At 35.4% G+C, this 23,157-nt stretch overlaps 2 protein-coding genes across 3 annotated transcripts in view; one reads left to right on the top strand and one right to left on the bottom strand.

Annotated features, from left to right (window-relative positions):
• mbd6 (methyl-CpG binding domain protein 6) overlaps positions 1 to 10,740 on the top strand; it is a 54,344-nt gene extending 43,604 nt beyond the window's left edge. For both annotated transcript variants that reach the window (XM_079841698.1, XM_079841699.1), the window contains 3 exons: positions 5,677 to 5,726; positions 5,847 to 5,910; positions 9,532 to 10,740. In XM_079841698.1, the coding sequence (XP_079697824.1) occupies positions 5,677 to 5,726; positions 5,847 to 5,910; positions 9,532 to 9,585 (168 nt within the window). In that variant the 3' untranslated portion in view covers positions 9,586 to 10,740. The remainder of the gene's footprint in view (positions 1 to 5,676; positions 5,727 to 5,846; positions 5,911 to 9,531) is intronic.
• Positions 10,741 to 13,646: 2,906 nt separating this feature from the next.
• The window catches only part of dctn2 (dynactin 2 (p50)), a 33,172-nt gene continuing 23,661 nt past the window's right edge, over positions 13,647 to 23,157 (bottom strand). Inside the window, exons 6-14 of the mRNA XM_079841702.1 lie at positions 22,984 to 23,144; positions 20,814 to 20,964; positions 20,671 to 20,736; positions 20,031 to 20,069; positions 18,761 to 18,838; positions 15,983 to 16,054; positions 15,798 to 15,900; positions 14,117 to 14,208; positions 13,647 to 14,046 (exon numbers count right to left, since the gene is read on the bottom strand). Of these exons, the coding sequence (XP_079697828.1) occupies positions 13,960 to 14,046; positions 14,117 to 14,208; positions 15,798 to 15,900; positions 15,983 to 16,054; positions 18,761 to 18,838; positions 20,031 to 20,069; positions 20,671 to 20,736; positions 20,814 to 20,964; positions 22,984 to 23,144 (849 nt within the window). The 3' untranslated portion in view covers positions 13,647 to 13,959. The remainder of the gene's footprint in view (positions 14,047 to 14,116; positions 14,209 to 15,797; positions 15,901 to 15,982; positions 16,055 to 18,760; positions 18,839 to 20,030; positions 20,070 to 20,670; positions 20,737 to 20,813; positions 20,965 to 22,983; positions 23,145 to 23,157) is intronic.

The raw sequence follows: 23,157 nt of genomic DNA, 5'->3' as shown, positions 1-23,157 counted from the left end.
CAGGAAGCAATCGAGCCGTTCAAAGGACAGTGGAGACAGCGGTGTGGAATGAAGGTCAAATATAAGAAAAATATGGCGGTAAAAAAAAAAAAAAGAAGTATTAAGACTAAGATGTTATACTGCGCCCCATAAACACAACCAAGCCTAGAAAAAAGTCACGGAACCATCCCTTTAATAAAAAATGGCTTTGATGGGTTAACTATTTTATATGTTCTTCAATATGTTTCATGCGGTTTCATGCGCAAGGGACGCCGAACAAATGGACGTCTACATTTACATTACATTTAGTCATTTAGCAGACGCTTTTATCCAAAGCGACTTACAAATGAGGGCAATAGAAGCAGCTAGGGCAGTCGAAGGGCAGCAATATCAGCAATATGCAAGTGCTGTAACAAGTCTCAGTCTAGCACAGAACAGAATATTATTATTATTATTATTTATTTATTTATTTTTATAAATTAGACAGACAGACAATGAATAGAATGATAAGTGCTATTCTCGATCGGTCAGGTGTTGCTGGAAAAGATGTGTCTTTAGACGTTTTTTGAAAATGGCTACAGACTCGGCCGCACAAATTGAGATAGGCAGGTCATTCCACCAGGTGGGGGCAGTCCAGGAAAAGGTCCGTGACAGCGATTTCATGCCTCTCTGATATGGCACCACAAGGCGTCGTTCACTGGCAGAGCGCAAGTTCCTGGAGGGTGTGTAGGTCTGAACGAGCGAGTTTAGGTATATTGGTGCAGAGCCAGTGGATGTTTTGAAGGCGAGCACCAGTGCCTTGAATTTAATGCGAGCGGCTATTGGTAGCCAGTGCAGACTGATGAGGAGAGGCGTGACGTGTGCTCTCTTCGGCTCACTAAAGACCAACCTCGCCGCTGCATTCTGGATCAGTTGCAAGGGTTTGGTAGTGCATGCTGGAAGGCCCGCTAGAAGAGCATTACAGTAGTCCAGTCTGGAGAGAACGAGAGCTTGGACCAGTAGTTGTGTGGCATGATCTGATAGGAAGGGTCTAATCTTCCTAATGTTGAATAGTGCAAATCTGCAGGACCGGGTTGTTGCAGTAATGTGGTCAGTGAATTTTAGCTGATCATCAATCACAACTCCAAGATTCCTGGCTGTCCTGGACGGAGTTATGGTTGATGATCCTAGCTGAATGGAGAGATTGTGATGCAGTGCTGGTTTGGCAGAGACCACAAGCAGTTCTGTCTTTGCAAGGTTGAGTTGCAGGTGATGTTCCTTCATCCAGGCAGAAATGTCTGTTAGGCAGGCAGCGATACGAACACCAACCGATGGATCATCAGGTTGAAATGAGAAGTAGAGTTGAGTGTCGTCGGCATAGCAGTGATAGGAAAAGCCATGTTTCTGAATGACCGATCCCAGTGATGACATGTAGATGGAGAAGAGAAGTGGTCCAAGCACTGAGCCCTGGGGAACTCCAGTAGCTAGATGATGTGACTTAGACACTTCACCTCTCCATGACACCCTGAAGGACCTACCTGAGAGATAAGACTTGAGCCACTGGAGAGCAGTTCCTGAGATGCCCATCTTCATGAGAGTTGACAGGAGGATCTGGTGATTAACTGTGTCAAAAGCAGCAGACAAATCCAGTAAGATAAGTACTGTGGATTTAGAAGCAGCAGTGCCTCCGTAACCGAGAGCAGGGCAGTTTCAGTTGAGTGGCCGCTTTTGAAACCGGATTGGTTGATGTCCAGGAGATTGTTCTGTTCAAGAAACGTAGACAGCTGGTTAAACACCACTCGCTCAAGGGTCTTTGCAATGAAAGGAAGAAGGGATACCGGTCTGTAGTTTTCTAAAAGTGCTGGGTTTACAGAGGGTTTTTTAAGCAGTGGGGTTACCCGAGCCAGCTTAAATGCTGTGGGGAAAGTGTAAACTGGCCTGGATGAAAGGGGACAGAGGTTGTCTAAGCAAGATGTTAGAGTGGAGCAAAGAGTGTCAGTAGCACTGTTAGTGTCTAGTGCTGAGAACTGAGCAGGTGGAGGGAGTGAGGATGAAACCATAGTGGATAGACGCGAGGGAGAGAGCGAGCGTAGATTACGCCGAAAGGTGATCTGCGGAGGAGTGTGTGTTGTGTCAGGAGTCAGTATGAGGTTAAGAGTGATAAGAAAGTGATCTGAGGTGTGCAGTGGAGTAACTAAAGTGTTGTCTGTGGAGCAGTAGCGTGTGTAGATCAGGTCCAGATGGTTACCTGATTTGTGAGTAGCTGTAGTAGATACTCGCTTAAGGTCAAATGAGGTCAGAAGAGTGGTGAAGTCAGCAGCCTGGGGTTTATCAAGGTGGATGTTGAAGTCACCAAGCAGTACCAGAGGAGTGCCATCCTCAGGGAAGTGAGAGAGGAAAATATCCAACTCCTCCAAGAAGTTCCCCAGTTGACCTGGAGGACGATAAATAACTACAACATGGATTTTAGCCGGGTGATTGAGTGTGATTCAAATGAGCAGTTGGCAGATAGAGAAGGAATGGGATCAAATTTCCAATCATTTGAGATGAGCAAACCAGTACCTCCGCCCCTCCCAATCGGGCGTGGGGTGTGTGAAAAAGAGAAATTATTTGAGAGAGCTGCAGGAGTGGCAGTGTCTTCTGGTTTGATCCAGGTTTCAGTTAGAGCCATGAGACTGAGACATGAATGAGCAGAAATAGATGGAATAAAGTCTGCTTTGTTTACAGCAGACTGGCAATTCCACAGACCAATTGGAATGGACATTGATGTAGCAGAGGAAATAGGTACACTTTGCAGATTATTCGGATTACGTCGCCTAGAATGTACTGAGCGTGACTTACGGGTGTATGTGATAATAGTAGCAATTTGGAAGCACATAGTGAATACGGGTTAGAGAAATAAACAGATGAAAACACAAAGTGGAGTCGCACAGAGTAGAGTCGATGGTCTTTACACTCTTCGGTCTTCACACGAGGAGGCTGAACGCTTCCGCACCAGCGTTAACGAGCGTATTAAATAGATGCTAATCACTACATTCAGAACAGGTGAGGACGCTTTTGTAGTTCTCCAGACAATCAAGGTAACAGCCTGTAAATGGCTCCACTCCAAAACGAAACTATCCCTCACTAGTGTGCGAATATCCCGCAATAGTATTTGAGTGCCGACGGCAAAACCAGCACTGATTATAATTCAAATACATTTATCTTAACCAGTAAAATTATAAATCCAAAAATAACTACAGAATCGAAATGTATCCTCTTCCAAAAGCAAATCCAGCAAACTGAATAATCAGAAAAAACACTTACACACGGCTTCTATGCGTTCTTTCACTCTCTGCGTGCTTCTCCACGTCTATCTGAGTAAAAAATCTACGGCCAGCATGTGACCTGAAGCTGGTCTCTAATTGGTTCTTAAAGATCCTCCTCCGGACGCAGGTCGCTGCGTCCCTGGCGAATCAGAATTGGATGAGTGTTATTTTATCCAATCTGATTGGTTCTCGTCACCTGTCATTCAACTTTACGCTCTTGGCCACTAAAGCGAAAGTGCGCGGGTGACATCGTCATTCCGCCAAAACCTTGTTATGATGATCACTTTCGTAGAGATGGCAGCAGTTAAACCAAATTCTTTCACAAGGCGTTCGCTGGAAGAAAAAAAAGGATAAAGGATCCCGAACCGGACTAACGTGATTTACAAATCCAGCAGCCGGCCAGTGACAGAGGAAGCTTCACATAACGCGCTTGTTATGAGAAACGTATGTTATGAAAAAACGCCCCCCCAAAAATAATTATCACCAGCCGCCACTGGTTGTAAATATAATTTATTCTGAAGCAATATTCCCACCAGTGTTCAATCAGCTTTGACATATTTAAATCTGCATATTTGTGATATTTTCACCTTTTTATAAAGGGCATTTTTTATGTTATTAAATATAGGCTATGCTTCAGCTTTCATTTTATATTTTTAATTTGATCTAGAAATTAAATTAGAATAAGACACTATAGGCTGTTACCAATCAAATTAAATAATTTACAAAAAATTACAACCGCATTAAATAATGTTATGAGATTGTTTTAAATATACAAATAAGAAATGTTGGAAATAATGTTTTAACATGAAACTAAAGCACCAGTAGGGGGCAGCAAGTGACCGTCTGAATGAGCGAGTCATTGAGTCGATTCGTTCAAATGCTGAATCATTCAAGAATTTGGCGGTCGTTTACGAATAGTTCTTTGAATCTTTGATTCAACCGATTCATTCAAACGCTGAATCATTCACTAACACACACTGATGCTGTGAGATGTGTTATGGTTCTGTTGTGATATTTGTTTGGAACTATTTTCGCTGCTGAAATAGAACAAAAACAGTCCATATTGCTTCTAAAATGTAAGTGACTTAATGTTAATTAATTGTTTATGGAGCTGGCGTATGAAATCAGTGTCGTGATTGTATTCAGGAAAACAGCCCTCTTGGTCATGTGATGTTGCTTAACTGTATCATATATGTTATAAATATAAAAACTCCACATTTTGTAATGTTAACCGTGTGTGTTAAGTGAGTTTCTGTGTGTGAGCGGCGCTCATTTGTTGTGATTTCTCCTCGAGAGGCAGCGCGAGTCTCAACAGCTCAACATTACCTTTAGTTTATTATACATTTATTATCCACCATCAAGCTCCACTTACAGTAATGAATGCAGAATCATTCTTGCATTTTGGTGATTCCTAGTTATTTTTTCTTATTGGCGTTTTAATCAGCTTGTCCGGTCGGGCAAGTCAAATTCTCTTTCTCTTGCCCCTTCAGAAAATCCACTTGTCCCGGACGAGTGTTAATGTCGAGCCCTGATTTATTCATATTTTTTTTACAGTTTCAGTAATTTTATGTGCTTTTATCATTTTATTAGTTTTTTTTTATATTTCCATTTATCATTTTTCTATCATTTGTTACTTTTATTTCATTTTTAGTAATTTGACGCGTTTTCCCCTTTTTTGTATTTGTATGTAGCTTTAATCTATTTTTATTTCAGTTTAAGTTTTAGTAATTTTATGCGCTTTTGACTTTTTATAGCTTTAATTTTATTTCAGTTTTAGTAAGTTTAGTTTTTATTTTTCTAAGTAGCTTTAAGCTATTTTATTTCAGTTTAAGTTTGTAATTTTGTTTTTAGGTTTTTTTTCCCGTATTTTTAGCTTAAATCTTATTTAATTTTTTTGTATTTTTGCTGTGCTTTTGTTATTTTGACACTTTGTTCTAATTTTTAGCTTTAATTTTATTTCAGTTTTAGTAAGTTTAGTTTTTACTTTTCTAAGTAAGCTTTAAGCTATTTTTATTTCAGTTTAAGTTTGTCATTTTGTTTTTTTAGGGTTTTTTTTTTCTCGTATTTTTAGCTTAATTTTTAGTATTTTGTTGTGCTTTTGTTATTTTTGACTCTTTTGTCACATTTTTAGCTTTAATTTGATTTCAGTTTTAGTTTTTTTCTATGTAGCTTTAAGCTATTTTTATTTCAATTTGTAGTGATTTTATGTCATTTTTCATTTGTCATTTTCAATGCTTTTGTCATTTTTGTTCCGTTTGTTTTTCATGTAATACTTATTTTAATGTATTTAAGCTTTATTTCTACAACTGAAAGTTTTTTAATATAAATAATATAAGGACATTATGTAATGTTGCAGTCTGTGCACTTCCTAGTGTTCGTTTCCCAGCATGCCTCTGGTTTTCTTTCACAGACTGAAGACATGCACACAGGAGCCAGAAGGGGGCGCAAGAGGAAACAGTCGTAAGTGCAGCCGCCGCCCTGAGCTCAGCGTGTTCATTCACTCTGTGTGAAGTGCTCTGTGTTCTTACTCTCTCCTCTTCTTCTTCTTCTTCTTCTTCTTCTTCTTCTGTTTCCTGTCAGACTGCAGAGGGGTCCAGACCTGCCGGGCGGCATCGACAGCATCATAGAGGAGCCCACCGCCACGGTGAGACACACACACACACACACACACACACACACCACGAGCGTTTCACACAGTGTGACTGCACATGTGCATTAATCAGAGCCCCCCGTGGGTCCTTAAGTCTAAAAAATATATTCATTTCAGTTCAAATTTAAGGGCATAAAAAGTCTTAAGTGGTACAAGAAAAGTCTTTCAAGAGGCTTTTTTTTTATTTTAATTCAAGAGGCCTTTAAATTTGAGATGTTTTTAAATTTCAAGGCCCCTTGAAATAAAAACACTCTCAAAAAGCCTCTTGAAAAAGACTTTTCTTGTACCGTTTTTGAAATTTAAAAAACACTTAAAAATAAAAAAAATTAAAACCTGTTAAATTTAAGAACTTATAAAATTTAAAAACCTGTTAAATTTAAGCACTTGTAAAATTTTAAAACCTCTTAAATTTAACTTATAAAATTTAAAAACCTCTTAAATTTATCTTATAAAATTTAAAAACCTCTTAAATTTAAGAACTTATTAAATTTAAAACCCTGTTAAATTGAAGAACTTATAAAATCTTATAAAATGTAAAATCCTCTTAAATTTAAGAACTTATAAAATGTAAAATCCTCTTAAATTTAAGAACTTATAAAATTTAAAAACCTCTTAAATTTAAGAACTTATACAATTTAAAATCCTCTTAAATTTCAGAACTTATCAAATTTAAAATCCTCTTAAATTTAAGAACCTATAAAATTTAAAAACCTCTTAAAATTTAAGAACTTATAACATTTGAAATCCTCTTAAATTTAAGAACTTATACAATTTAAAAACCTCTTAAATTTAAGAACTTATAAAATTGTAAACCCTCTTAAATTTATCTTATAAAATTTAATAACATCTTAAATGTAAGAACTTATACAATTTTAAATCCTCTTAAATTTGAGAACTTATAAACTTTTAAATCCTCTTAAATTAAAACATACAATTTTAAAACCTCTTAAATTTAAGAACTTATAAAATTTAAAAACCTCTTAAATTTAACATATACAATTTAAAATCCTCTTAAAAGTAAGAACTTATACAATTTAAAAACATCTTATATGTTTTTTTATTTCAACAGTTTGTACATTTAAGAACTTATCAAATTTAAAATCCTCTTAAATTTAAGAACTTATACAATTTTAAATCTTCTTAAATTTAAAACATAAAATTTTAAATACTCTTTAATTTAAGAACTTAGAAATTGTAAAAACCTCTCAAATTGAAGAACTTATTACATTTAAAACATGAAATTTAAAAACCTGTTAAATTTAATAACTTATCAAATTTAAAATCCTCTTAAATTTAAGAACTTATCAAATTTAAAATCCTCTTAAATTTAAGAACTTATAAAATATAAAATCCTCTTAAATTTAAGAACTTATCAAATGTAAAATCCTCTTAAATTTAAAACATAAAATTTAAAAACCTCTCAAATTGAAGAACTTATTACATTTAAAACATGAAATTTAAAAACCTCTTAAATTTAAGAACTTATAAAATGTAAAATCCTCTTAAATTTAAGAACTTATCAAATTTAAAATCCTCTTAAATTTAAGAACTTATAAAATCTTATACAATTTAAAAACCTCTTAAATTTAAGAACTTATAAAATTGTAAACCCTCTTAAATTTATCTTATAAAATTTAATAACATCTCAAATGTAAGAACTTATAAAATTTTAAATCCTCTTAAATTTGAGAACTTATAAACTTTTAAATCCTCTTAAATTTAAGAACTTATAAAATTTAAAAAACCTCTTAAATTTAACATATACAATTTAAAATCCTCTTAAAAGTAAGAACTTATACAATTTAAAAACATCTTATATGTTTTTTTATTTCAACAGTTTGTACATTTAAGAACTTATCAAATTTAAAATCCTCTTAAATTTAAGAACTTATACAATGTAAAATCCTCTTAAATTTAAAACATAAAATTTAAAATACTCTTTAATTTAAGAACTTATAAAATATAAAATCCTCTTAAATTTAAGAACTTATCAAATGTAAAATCCTCTTAAATTTAAAACATAAAATTTAAAAACCTCTCAAATTGAAGAACTTATTACATTTAAAACATGAAATTTAAAAACCTCTTAAATTTAAGAACTTATAAAATGTAAAATCCTCTTAAATTTAAGAACTTATCAAATTTAAAATCCTCTTAAATTTAAGAACTTATAAAATCTTATCAAATTTAAAATCCTCTTAAATTTAAGAACTTATCAAATTTAAAATCCTCTTAAATTTAAGAACTTATAAAATTTAAAATCCCCTTAAATTTAAAACATAAAATTTAAAAACCTCTCAAATTGAAGAACTTATAAAATCCTCTTAAATTTAAGAACTTATAAAATCTTATCAAATTTAAAAACCTGTTAAATTTAAGAACTTATAAAATCTTATCAAATTTAAAATCCTCTTAAATTTAAGAACTTATAAAATCTTATCAAATTTAAAATCCTCTTAAATTTAAGAACTTATCAAATTTAAAATCCTCTTAAATTTAAGAACTTATAAAATTTAAAATCCCCTTAAATTTAAAACATAAAATTTAAAAACCTCTCAAATTGAAGAACTTATAAAATCCTCTTAAATTTAAGAACTTATAAAATCTTATCAAATGTAAAATCCTCTTAAATTTAAGAACTTATAAAATTTAAAAACCTCTCAAATTGAAGAACTTATTACATTTAAAACATGAAATTTAAAAACCTCTTAAATTTAAGAACTTATAAAAACCTGTTAAATTTAAGAACTTATAAAATCTTATCAAATTTAAAATCCTCTTAAATTTAAAAACTTATCAAATTTAAAATCCTCTTAAATTTAAGAACTTATAAAATCTTATCAAATTTAAAATCCTCTTAAATTTAAGAACTTATCAAATTTAAAATCCTCTTAAATTTAAGAACTTATAAAATTTAAAATCCCCTTAAATTTAAAACATAAAATTTAAAAACCTCTCAAATTGAAGAACTTATAAAATCCTCTTAAATTTAAGAACTTATAAAATCTTATCAAATGTAAAATCCTCTTAAATTTAAGAACTTATAAAATTTAAAATCCCCTTAAATTTAAAACATAAAATTTAAAAACCTCTCAAATTGAAGAACTTATAAAATCCTCTTAAATTTAAGAACTTATAAAATCTTATCAAATGTAAAATCCTCTTAAATTTAAGAACTTATAAAATCCTCTTAAATTTAAGAACTTATAAAATCTTATCAAATGTAAAATCCTCTTAAATTTAAGAACTTATAAAATTTAAAAACCTCTCAAATTGAAGAACTTATTACATTTAAAACATGAAATTTAAAAACCTCTTAAATTTAAGAACTTATAAAATCCTCTTAAATTTAAGAACTTATAAAATCTTATCAAATTTAAAATCCTCTTAAATTTAAGAACTTATAAAATGTAAAAACCTCTTAAATTTACAAACAGCTGAAATAAAATAAAAAATACTTAAATTTAAAAACCTCTTAATTTTAAGAACTGCTGAAATGTAAAAAACCTGTTAAATTGAAGAGGATTGTAAATGTATGAGTTAGTTTATATTTGTGGAGGTGTTTAATTGGCTAAGGAGCAGCTGATGTATTAATGCTGTGATGTGTTGCTGCAGATCCCGAGGCCGGGCCGATCCGCCCGAGGGAAGAGACGCCGCGTGGTCCGATAGCTCCGACCCAACCGCACCACCAACACCAGCACTGTTGCCACGGCAACACCATCCCAGCGTTGGACTGAGCCACACCCCAGATCTCGCTCCAGCTTCGGTCACACGAACACCAGAGGCTTTTACTAATGAGAGCGTGAATGCCTCCGTTTAGGAATAGTGGTTTGTTTACCAGTTCTTTTAATGATTTGCTTCTTTTTGATGATTGTGATTGACAGCTCATTCACTCCCATCAGTCTTTAGACACACACACGCATGTGTCCGTGTTTTTAATGTTGTCTCTGGGAATCACACATTTAACCCATCATGCACCTCATGAGAGTTTCGTTTTCCAATACAAATATCGAAATAAACTGGAGAAGCTAAATATATTGTATAAATAACAGATATAAATGCTTAAGATATTGAGAGAAAAACATGTCCAATAATCACTTAAAGCAAGAAAAAATATTCCGTAATTCAAAAGGAGATATTTGTTCTTGTTTTTGGCAAAAACTCGCTTGATTTTGATGCATTTTTCAGTCGATAAGTCGTAATATCTGCAGTAAATGTGTCTTGATATGGGAATGTTTGGATGTTTGTGCTGGAAAACAGAAACTCTGAGGAAGACGTGATTTCTGCCGCCCTGTAGAGACTTTGAGACGCCCAACGACACACAGTTGTGTCTATGCAGGGCCGTACATATATATTTTGTGTGTGTGTGTGTGTGTGTGTGTGTGTGTGTGTGTGTGTGTGTGTGTGTGTGTGTGTGTGTGTGTGTGTGTGTGTGTGTGTTTCAGGAGGGAGTGAATCTAGTGTATTGTAGGTTTGTAGGGGCTTCAGTCGTGGCTGGTGTTACCCAGAGCTCATCAACACAGGCACAAGATTATTACTGAATATTTAAAATAATGATTTAATAATGTGGCTGATTATGCAATTTTACTATTGAATTTATGTATATATGTACAGTTTTAGTATTTTATTTTGTACACCTTTTTTTAGGAAAAAATGATCAATTTGTAAAATATTTCTCCTGCAGAGAAACCTTTCCTTTCTCATATTCATGTTTGATTTGTAAAGAAAATACTTTGAGAATTGTGAACAAGTAGCATTTTTTTTTTTTTTTTTTGGGAGTTGATTTTTTTTTTTATTTAACAAATTAAAAGGTTTTAAATGACGAAATGTTCTCTTCTGGTTATTTCAAAATATGCTTTAATGAGTAGAAATGGAGAACATTCGGTCATTTCCTCACTAAACTCAAGAACATCGACTTCAGATTAAAACTACAATCATTTTTGGGAATACTTTAGAATTTTGTCACAACTAATAATGAGCAGCTTTTGTATAGCATATATTCATCTTTATAAATATTAGGTAATACAATTCATGTTAGTTTATCGGTGCAGTGATGTTGAATAAATCTTTTGATTTAAGGTTAATTTCGCAAAATATTTTTAAGAAGTATAAGATTAGGTAAATATTGAAATCAACATGAACTAATACTGCCTTCATGATATCGGAATTAACGGAAATGCTTATAGTTTCCTAGTCAGAAATTAGGCTTGAAAGCCCTCAAGTCATATTTACTACTGGGAAAGATCATTTTGATACCGCAGATCCTGAGGTGGGCGTTAACTTTAAACATGGCGGAGGGGAACGATTGCTTCTGTCACTGCTATTGGTTGTTTTCCACAGCAGCACAAATCGCAATAAACAGGCACGCAACGCTGCCTTCACGCGATAGCGGAATTATCGTAAATATGAGTTTCCTAGTCGGAAATTCCTGGTCAGAGTTTCCAAGTTGGAAATTCCTGGTCAGAGTTTCTTAGTTGGAAATTTCTTCACATGATATCGGAATTATCGTAAATATGATTTTCCTTGTTGGAAATTCCTGGTCAGAGTTTCTTAGTTGGAAATTTCTTCACATGATATCGGAATTATCGTAAATATGATTTTCCTTGTCGGAAATTCCTGGTCAGCGTTTCCAAGTTGGAAATTCCTAGTCAGAGTTTCTTAGTTGGAAATTCCTAGTCAGAGTTTCTTAGTTGGAAATTTCTTCACATGATATCGGAATTATCGTAAATATGATTTTCCTTGTCGGAAATTCCTGGTCAGCGTTTCCAAGTTGGAAATTCCTAGTCAGAGTTTCTTAGTTGGAAATTCCTAGTCAGAGTTTCTTAGTTGGAAATTTCTTCACATGATATCGGAATTATCGTAAATATGATTTTCCTTGTTGGAAATTCCTGGTCAGAGTTTCTTAGTTGGAAATTTCTTCACATGATATCGGAATTATCGTAAATATGATTTTCCTTGTCGGAAATTCCTGGTCAGCGTTTCCAAGTTGGAAATTCCTAGTCAGAGTTTCTTAGTTGGAAATTCCTAGTCAGAGTTTCTTAGTTGGAAATTTCTTCACATGAGATCGGAATTATCGTAAATATGATTTTCCTTGTCGGAAATTCCTGGTCAGCGTTTCCAAGTTGGAAATTCCTAGTCAGCGTTTCTTAGTTGGAAATTCCTAGTCAGAGTTTCTTAGTTGGAAATTTCTTCACATGATATCGGAATTATCGTAAATATGATTTTCCTTGTCGGAAATTCCTGGTCAGAGTTTCCAAGTTGGAAATTCCTAGTCAGAGTTTCTTAGTTGGAAATTCCTAGTCAGAGTTTCTTAGTTGGAAATTTCTTCACATGATATCGGAATTATCGTAAATATGATTTTCCTTGTCGGAAATTCCTGGTCAGAGTTTCCAAGTTGGAAATTCCTAGTCAGAGTTTCTTAGTTGGAAATTTCTTCACATGACATCGGAATTATCGTAAAAATGATTTTCCTTGTCAGAAATTCCTTGTTGCAGTTTCCGAGTAGAAAATTTCTTCACATGATATAAGAATTAGCATAAATACGAGTTTCCAACTCAGAAATAGGAAATTCCTAGTCAGAGATTCCTTCACGTGATAGCGGAATTATCATGAATACGAGTTTCCTACGGAAATCCCTTCACTTGATATCAGAATTATTGTTTCCTAGTCTGAAATTGGAAATTCCTAATCTTAGTTTCCTAGTTGGAAATTCCTTCACATGATATCATAAATACGAGTTTCCTAGACGAAAATTCCTTCTAAATGATCGTAAATATGATTTTCCTAGTCAAAAATTGGAAATTCCTTTTCATGATATCAGAATTATCATAAATACGAGTTTCCTACTCAGAAATTCCTTGTTGCGGTTTCCAAGTCGACTATTGGAAATTCTTAGTTGGAAATTTCTTCACATGATATCGGAATTATCATAAATATGATCTTCCTTGTCGGAAATTCCTGGTCAGAGTTTCTTAGTTGGAAATTTCTTCACATGATATCGGAATTATCGTAAATATGATTTTCCTTGTCGGAAATTCCTGGTCAGAGTTTCTTAGTTGGAAATTCCTAGTCAGAGTTTCTTAGTTGCAAATTTCTTCACATGATATCGGAATTATCGTAAATATGATTTTCCTAGTCAGAAATTCCTTGTTGCAGTTTCCGAGTCGGATATTGGAAATTCCTAGTTTCCTAGTAGAAAATTTCTTCACATGATATAAGAATTATCATAAATACGAGTTTCCAACTCAGAAATAGGAAATTCCTAGTCAGAGATTCCTTCACGTGATAGCGGAATTATCATGAATACGAGTTTCCTACGGAAATCCCTTCACTTGATATCAGAATTATTGTTTCCTAGTCTGAAATTGGAAATTCCTAATCTTAGTTTCCTAGTTGGAAATTCCTTCACATGATATAAATACGAGTTTCTTAGACGAAAATTCCTTCTAAATGATCGTAAATATGATTTTCCTAGTCAAAAATTGGAAATTCCTTCTCATGATATCAGAATTATCATAAATACGAGTTTCCTACTCAGAAATTCCTAGTTGTAAATTCCTCCACATGATCTCAGTCATTGTAAATCTGATCAGTTCAGGTTTTGGAGGAAAGCCGTAGAGATGAACTGAACTGATGGTCTGTGTAACTCCAGTGAAACCATTCAAAAGTAAATCTCTGCATCAAACGATGCGACTTCTAACCCTGTTAAACACTTCTGGAACGCTTTTGTTAAAACATTTTTATACATTCAGAAAACAGCCGCAGCATGAAACAGATTTCTGGAAGCATTTTATTATCCAGAGATGCATTTGAAATTCTATATTGGAAAATGATCATATTAATAATACATTAACGGTTACAAGCGCCCTCTCAGTACATATAAGCCTGTATTTACACACCGCACTCATGAAGGCCATGTGATCAGTGTGTGTGTGTGTGTGTGTGTGTGAAGCTTCAGGACGTTTGTAGTGTCAAACATTTGGTCTCGATCTTTGCGGAAAAACAAAAGGGCGACATGAGAAAGATCTGGAAGCAGATGATCTTCTACTGGGAGATGTTCTTCATCCTCTGGTCCAGAGCGGAGAAGTTCTCCTCCACCGCCACCAGGTTCTCCTTCATGGTCTGCTGGACCTGAGGGAAGAGAGGGCGTGAGGGCGTGACCTCTGACCTCTGACCTGCAGGAGTGTGTGGCGAGTGTTACCTGTGTGAGCAGAGTGCTGTTGTCCTTCAGAGAGTTGTTGATCATCTGCTGTGTTGTGTCCAGATGGGTCAACAGCTGGCCGAACTGCATCGCTGAGAACACACACACACACACACACCCACACACACGAAATAAACCAGGTTTGCTTTCACCACAATACAGAAATACTAATAATCAGAAATGCATTTGCAGCTCTAGAACATCAGATCATCTTAAAACAATCTGCAATTATCATTATGATTTTGGGGGAGGATTAAATATAATAATGTATAATAAAATATTGTATTATTATACATATATCATCAATATATCTGTAATAAAAAATATGAAAATAACATTTTTGGGGAGAATTAATTATAATATAATATTTTGCTACTATAGAACTTATCTTACAATGATCTGTAATTATTATAACAATAATAATCATTATTAAACTATTATATTATAATGATTATTCTTTTTCAGTGGTATACAAATAATTAAAAATAGGGGTTAATAATAATTTATTTAAAAAAATGTTTTCTCTTATGTTAAATTTTACAATGACCTGTAATTATTATTACAAAAAAATAATAATTATTAAACTATTATGTAATAACAATGATCATTATAATTTTGCAGGAGTATGAAAATAACTATTATTATTAATTTGAGGATTGTTATTATTTTTGGGGAGGATTATTAATACATAATACAAATATTTTACTGCTATAGAACTTCTAACAATGATCTGTAATTATTATAAAAATAATAATCATTATTAAACTATTATTGTATAATAACAATGACTATTATTATTATTATTCAGGGGTATAAAAACTCATTACTGTTATTCTGATTATTTTGAGAATTGTAATTATAAGTATTGTGGGGGTGGGGGGTTAATAATAATTTATTATACAAACATTTTGCTCCTATAGAACTTCTTGCAATGTTCTGTAATTATTATCATAATAATTATTATTATTAAACTATTATTATTATATAATAACAATGATCATTATAATTTAACTTATTATTATTTGGAGGATTGTTATTATTTTGGGGGAGGATTAATAATAATTCATAATAAAACCACTTTGCTGCTATAGAACTTATCTTACAACGATCTGTAATAATAATTAAACTATTACATAATAACAATTAATATTATTTATCAGGGGTATGAAATAACTATTTTGATGATTGTTATTTATAAAATTTATAAAAAAAAATTGATATATTATTTTGGGGGAGGATTAATAATAACAATAATTTATAATAAAATATTCAGCTCTAGAACTTATCTTACAAAGGCCTGTAAGTATTATAAAAATTACTATTATTAAACGTGTTATATAATTAACAATGATCATTATTATTTAAAAAATAATATTAATTATTACTATAATTATTGTTTTGAGGATTGATTAATAATAAGAGATCATATTGCAAACAATTATAATAACATTTTGGAGAGGGATTAATAATAATAATAACAATAATTGAATTATTATTATTAGTAGTAGTAGTAGTACTATTATTTTGAGGGTTAATAATAATATATAATGTATACTTATATTTTGCAGAAAGCACAAGGCCTCCTTTTAGGACCATACATTCTTTGTTGGCATTTGTCATAATTTTCTGTCCAATTAAAGGTCTTGATTAGCATCGGTGATGAATATTAATGAGCTTTTACCCTGTTCATGCAGCTCTTTGACAGCCATCAGTCTCTGCACCACCTGCGGGAGGGACGTGGCCATCGCATCCCACTTCTGGACCACATCATACAGCTGTGACACCTGAAGCACACACACACACACTCATTCTACAGCTGATGATGATGTCACAGTGAGGTCATGTGGGCGGGGCGTGAGGACGCACCTTATTCTGGGTCTCAGCGTCCTCGATGGCCGCCTTGTGTTTGGCAATTTCATTCATCTTCCCCAGAACACTCTGAGGAAAACCACACGCAGTCAGTCTCCACTTCACACATTCAACTGCATATACACACCGATCAGGCATAATATTATGACCTATTATTGTGTTGGTCGCCCTGACCCGTCGAGGCATGGCCTCCTCTAGCCTCCTGAAGGTGTGCTGTGGAATCTGGCTACGCTTGCCCATTTTTCCTGCTTCTAAAGGTCCTTTCACACTGGACGCGATTTTGACGCGCGAATAATTCGCGCAATGGTTTTATTTTTTGATCATCTGTTTGTGTAATGAGTGCTTTCACACTGAACGCGAATGTGCTGCGGCGAAAAAACGATGTTTATTTTTTTCGTTTCGATGTCGATTTTTTTAACACTCGCAGCGACAGAAAAGGCTTAAACCAATCACATACAAGGAAACAAAGGTGACGAAATGTCCAGTTGATGTCAGTAGCCATTCAATCAACATTAACCTTTGCCAGGAGTCGCATTTCTCACGAGATTACAGCTGTAGTTGTGTTTACAGCTCTACAGATGCAGATGTGTTTGCCCACTATAGGCTACAGATATTAGAATCAATACATTGATTTTTTTTTTTATCTAATTGCGTCCGCGACTATGGAAAGTGAATGTGTTTCCGTCAGTACAACTGTGGCACTTAAATGTTTACATTGTGACTCAACTGGAAACACAGCAGCTCCGGATCGAGCCGTTCCTTTAGAGTGAGAGAGAGAGAGAGTGAGTGAGTGAGTGAGTGTGTGTGTGTGTGTGTGTGTGTGTGTGTGTGTGTGTGTGTGTGTGTGTGTGTGTGTGTGTGTGTGTGTGTGTGTGTGTGTGTGTGTGTGTGTGTGTGTGTGTGTGTGTGTGTGTCTCGTCAGATGCGCTGCTACCGTCTCTGTCTGGAGGAGCTCCTCAAATTGTCCCACGGACATTTGAAAGTAAGTTCGGAACCGGCCATGATAAAGTTTGAGCTCCTGTAGAAGATTCGCATCCTCCCCTTCAGACTCTGTTCTTTAAGACTGGCTGCACCCAAAACCTTCTTCTCTGTCTTTTAAAGAAAATGAAAAGCTCGTCTCCACTGAATGATTACGTGTCCGTGTTTCTCAGCTGTCGGCGCGAATGTTTTGGAATGTTGGAGCTCTGAAACGTCGCAAACTCGCGTCGCGGCTGGTGTGAATGATTTTGACGCGAACTATTCGCACACGAAATATTCGCTTTTTCCGCTTCGCTTTTTCGTTACGTGTCCGGTGTGAAAGGGCCTTAACACGTCAACTCTGAGCAGGGTTTCTGCAGGTTTCACCAAGTCAAATTTAAGACTTTTTAAGACCTTTTCAAGACCATTATGAATTAAATTTAAGACCTATATCACGCAATTAAAAAAAAAAACGTACAAAAGGAAATGCAGAATCACAAAATTACTTGCAAAATTAATTTATTCAAATTGAACAAAGTATTAGTAATCTTGCACTTCCTCATAGCTCAATCCCACCAGGATTAAAATACAAACACACAACCGGTCAAAAGTCTGAGAACGGTAAGATTTTTTAATGTTTTTACATTCTGCTCACCAATGCTGCATTTATGTTATTAAAAATACAAAAAGCTGTAATATTCCTCCAGTGTAGATCAGCTGTTCTCTATGTGAATATATAGTAAAGTGTCATTTATTCCTGTGATTAAAGCTGAATTTATCATCATTACTCAGTCTTCAGTGTCACATGACCCTTCACAAATCATTCTCAAATGAGGATCTGATTATCAACACACATTTATGATTATTATCAGTGTTGAACACAGTTTGGATTCTTTGATGTATAAAAAAAAAGTTAAAAAAAAAAGATTTCTGAAGGATTATGTGACTGTTTTACTAATTTTTATAATACTTAAAGTCTGGAGCAATGATGCTGAAAATTCAGCTTTGAATCACAGAAATAAATTCTATTTAAAGATATATATTGAAATATAAAATAGTTATTTTAAATTGTAAAAAAAATAAAAACAATTCACAATAATACTGTTTTTGCTGTATTTTGGATCAAATAAATGCAGCCTCGGTGAGCAGGAGAGACTTCTTTAAAAAACATTTAAAAAATCGAACCGTTCTCAAACTTTTGACCAGTAATATGTGTGTATGTATATAAATTTTTTGTGAGATCAAAATGACTGATTTTGTGGTGGTCATTTTCAGAAATGTGAACTGGAAGAACTGGAGAACTGAAGCTGAAGAATAAAATCCGTTTGATACGTCTGTGGTACAATCCGAAAGAGCCTCGCGCCAATAACACCAAAGCTGATTGGCTGCTATATAAGATGCATCACACACACACACACACACACACACACACACACACACACACACACACACACACACACACACACACACACACACACACACACACACACACACACACACACTCTAAAACATTGCGGGAGCATTTCAATGAGCAATGGAGAAGCGTTACATGGACGTAGGAAAATTAAGACCCGTTTAAAATTATTTAAGACCTACTAGAACTCAATGCTTCAGCGAATTTAAGACTTTTAAGGCCTTAAAATTTAGATTTTGTATTTAAAGACATTTAAGACTTTTTAAGATCCCGCGGGTACCCTGTCTGAGGACAAAATGTTCACTTCCCACTAACAGGTGATGAAGACATCATCAGTGTTATTCACCTCAACTGTCAGTGGTCATAATGTTATGCCTGATTGGTGTTCACATCATCATGTTTACCTGTAGTCTGGCTTCCACCTGGTCCAGAGTGGCGGCGTCCAGCGCACTGACACGAGCCTGCAGCAGCTCTATAGTGTCCTACACACAGACAGGAAGTGAGATACTATTATTCCCATCACATGACCACATTCACTCATTTTACATCAAGCAATGCAAGTCGTCATGTGGTATCCTAACGTCTTAATGTTTTGATCTGCTATCTTTGTATTTTTTTCGCTAACATGAATGTTAAACGCCTTTTATTTTCATAAACGCGTCTCTTTGGGAGTAAAGATGTTGGTTGCTAACACTAATAGTGCTGTTTTAGTGATCAGTGTGTGTCGATGTGTAAACAACCCGCAACTCGGACCGCAAAAAAACCAAAAGAAAATATTGAACCCGACCCGCATTTTTTAAAAGTAGTAAATGCTAATCGTAGCGTCATTGGAACTAGTATGGCCGCTGCAAACTGTTCTTTTTCTGAATGCTGTATGATATAGCCTAGTGTTATGTAATAAAGGCTTGATTTATTAATTTCGTTTCATTTTATTAACAATTAAGATGCTACATGTGTTTATCCTCTCCCCCGACTTTACCAACAAAAATCCCGCCCCCTCTCAGAAAAGGATTTTTCCCACTTGTATTAGTAGGCTTAGGCTATTTCGCCACGTGGATGCCCAATTGAAGCTCTCACAAGCACAAAAATGCAGGCATAGAATATGTTAATAAAGTCTTTATTAACGCATTTCAGACAAACAAAAACAGGTAGGCTAAGCCAAAGACTGAGGCTACCATATCCATAAATAAATGTTCACAAATAGCCTACCCATGAAGGTAAAACTGAAAACTGAAACACACAGTAAACTTAACCTGGGCTTAAAAAGAAAGCTAAAGGGTGCCACTTGTTGGTAAAAAAAAAAAGTAGCCTAATACAAGATAAATGCAAAATATGTAAAAATATGATATGGCCCAAAACAATATATAGAGCAGCCAGTAAGCGCACATTCAACTCCGCAGGTCGTGTCATAGAGGCGAGAAGAAACGACCCGAATATCATTCAAAATATTTTTGGATGACTCGTAACCGCGGGTGACCGCAGGCACCCACTCATTTTGGATCAACCCGCGCATCACTGGTGTGTGTGTGTGTGTGTGTGTGTGTGTGTGTGTGTGTGTGTGTGTGTGTGTGTGTGTGTGTGTGTGTGTGTGTGTGTGTGTGTGTGTGTGTGTGTGTGTGTGTGTGTGTGTGTGTGTGTGTGTGTGTGTGTGTGTGTGTGTGTGTGTGTGTGTACCGTCAGACTGGCTCCCTGGACCCCGGCGCTGAGCGGACCCTGGAAAAACACAAAAAACAGTTTGAAAGTTGTACCACGGCCAGGCTTTAAGGCCCGTGTATACTTCACTTACCGCGCCCGGACGCGTCACGCGCGCAGCCCTGTCCGCGCGTCTTTTAAAGTATACTACACAACGGATGCGCGCGGAGGATCGCGTTCGACACATGCGCAGTAAAAAAGTGTCTATGCTCTACCAGACATCGGAGGGCAGCACTGAGTCCTGTCATCAAAGGGACATTTGCTGGGCATGATCGGAGAAGAACTGTAGTGGATCCACCATTGCAACATAGTTTGGAAGAAACTAAATAAAAAAATTCTCTTTTTTTTCAAGCGTGTTGTTTTTAAACCGGTCTTTGCACACTCTTCTTCGACGGCTGAACACTGTGCTCAATACTGTGTGTATTGCCACCTAGTGGACTCTTCTGTACTGCTGGCGCATGCGCTGTTGCACGCGGACCGTCCGCGCGGTCTCAAAATTTGGGCTGCGCGCGGACGGGGTGTGCGGCCGGCCGCGAGCCCTCCGAATGACGAAAATTACGTCATGCGGGCGAAGTATACCCGGGCCTTTATAGGGTTAAAGGCATCAGTAGTGCTAGAAAACCTGTTTATCCGAGCCGGAGCCCACCGACATCTCCAGCTCCGCCAATCTCCTCTCCAGCTCAGCGACCTACAGCCACAGAGAGAACGCCTGCATCAGAAAACACCTCAGGAAGTGACATCACAGCGGTTTAGAGAGGGCCGTACCTTGGCAGATTCAGTGAACTTCTCTTGCTCGGGTCGGCTGTGAAGCTCGTAGAGAATCACTCCATCCGGGCCTTTGGGTGGCGCCGTCTTGCCCTCTCCACCCGCGCCGCTCCGCACGCCCCGCGCCACCTCCAGCTGAGTCAGCAACCGCCTGGCACACACACACACACACACACACACACACACACACACACTAGATAATGCATCCTGGTCCGTGTGGTATTTGATGCTCAGGATGTGTAAATGGATCTTCGAACCGGCTTTTCAATCTTTTAGGTGCCATGGGTTATTATAGTTTACTAAAACTAAAATAAAATCATTTCTATTCATTGAAATAAAACAAATATATATATATATATATATATATATATATATATATATATATATATATATATATATATATATATATATATATATATATATATATATATATATATATATATATATATATATATATATATATTTTTTTTTTTTTTTTTTTTTGAAAAAGAAATAAGTTGAAGCACTAAAATTATTAACTGGAAATAAAACTGTTATAAAAAGTAAATTAAACCTAAATAGCAATATTTAAATAAATAAATAAAATGACTAAAAATTTTATTAACATGAAAACTAAATTATAAAAATAAAACCCAATTTAAAATATTAATAAAAATAAAATTAAACGACAACATTTTTTACTAAAATTAACACAAAAACTATAATTATAAAAAAAAACATCCAATTCAAAATATTAATAAAACGCATTTTATAATTTCAGTTATTATAATAACTCTTTCTGTTCCTGTCGGCTAAGAATAGAATAGCAAAAAACTGATGTGACAAGCCATCAGAACCGAACCAAAAACGTGGATAAAAACCGAGTTATGTATTGAACCGTGGACTAACTGTATTGTTGCATCCCTACTGTACAACCAGACATGATTATTATTTATTTATTCATGTTGTACCAGTCCAATATGTCTGTCAGTTGAAATAAACCTTGTGTTGTAAGAACTTGTTTTATTTGTTATGAATCTATTTGGATGTGTTTTCCGTAACTTTTGTAATTTTACATAGGTTTAAAAATATCAAAATTAATATCGATATCGTAATATTCATTATCGATATCGCATTCACACATTTTTGTGAATATCGTGCATCCCTAAAGGCCCTTTCACACCGGACGCGTAACGGAAAAGCGAAGCGGAAAAAGCGAATATTTCGTGTGCGAATAGTTCGCGTCAAAACCATTCACACCAGCCGCGACGCGAGTTTGCGACGTTTCAGAGCTCCAACATTCCAAAACATTCGCGGCGACAGCTGAGAAACACGGACACGTAATCATTCAGTGGAGACGAGCTTTTCATTTTCTTTAAAAGACAGAGAAGAAGGTTTTGGGTGCAGCCAGTCTTAAAGAACAGAGTCTGAAGGGGAGGATGCGAATCTTCTACAGGAGCTAAAGCTTCATCATGGCCGGTTCCGAACTTACTTTCAAATGTCCGTGGGACAATTTGAGGAGCTCCTCCAGACAGAGACTGTAGCAGCGCATCTGACGAGACACACACACACACACACACACACACACACACACACACACACACACACTCTAAACGAAACGGCTCGATCCGGAGCTGCTGTGTTTCCAGTTGAGTCACAATGTAAACACTTCAGTGCCACAGTCGTACTGACGGAAACACATTCACTTTCCATAGTCGCGGACGCAATTAGATGAAAAAAAAAAAAAATCAATGTATTGATTCTAATATCTGTAGCCTATAGTGGGCAAACACATCTGCATCTGTAGAGCTGTAAACACAACTACAGCTGTAATCTCGTGAGAAATGCGACACCTGGCAAAGGTTAATGTTGATTGAATGGCTACTGACATCAACTGGACATTTCGTCACCTTTGTTTCCTTGTGTGTGATTGGTTTAAGCCTTTTCTGTCGCTGCGAGTGTTAAAAAAATCGACATCGAAACGGAAAAAATAAACATTGTTTTTTCGCAACAGCACATTCGCGTTCAGTGTGAAAGCTCTCATTACACAAACAGCTGATCAAAAAATAAAACCTTCGCGCGTCAAAATCGCATCCAGTGTGAAAGGACCTTAATACTGTGCCTTTAAAGAAAAAAATGAGATGACTAGTCTAAGCAGTTTATGCAACCGTCCACAGAAGTCAGGACTCACTTGGCCAGAGCTCCATCTGGGTCGGAGAGGTTGATGTGGGCATTGGGTCCGAGCACAGAGTCCAGATGTGCAGAAACCAGCTGCTGTTTGAGCTGCGCCGCCTGCTGAGCCAAAGCCACCGGAGTCAAGCGCTCCTCCGCACTGCTCTCTTTAGTGCTGACCTGCGGGAAACAC

This window comes from Gobio gobio (genome assembly GCF_949357685.1).
Source record: "Gobio gobio genome assembly, chromosome: 17".
NCBI lineage: Eukaryota > Metazoa > Chordata > Actinopteri > Cypriniformes > Gobionidae > Gobio > Gobio gobio.
This window is presented reverse-complemented; position numbering and strand designations above follow the sequence as displayed.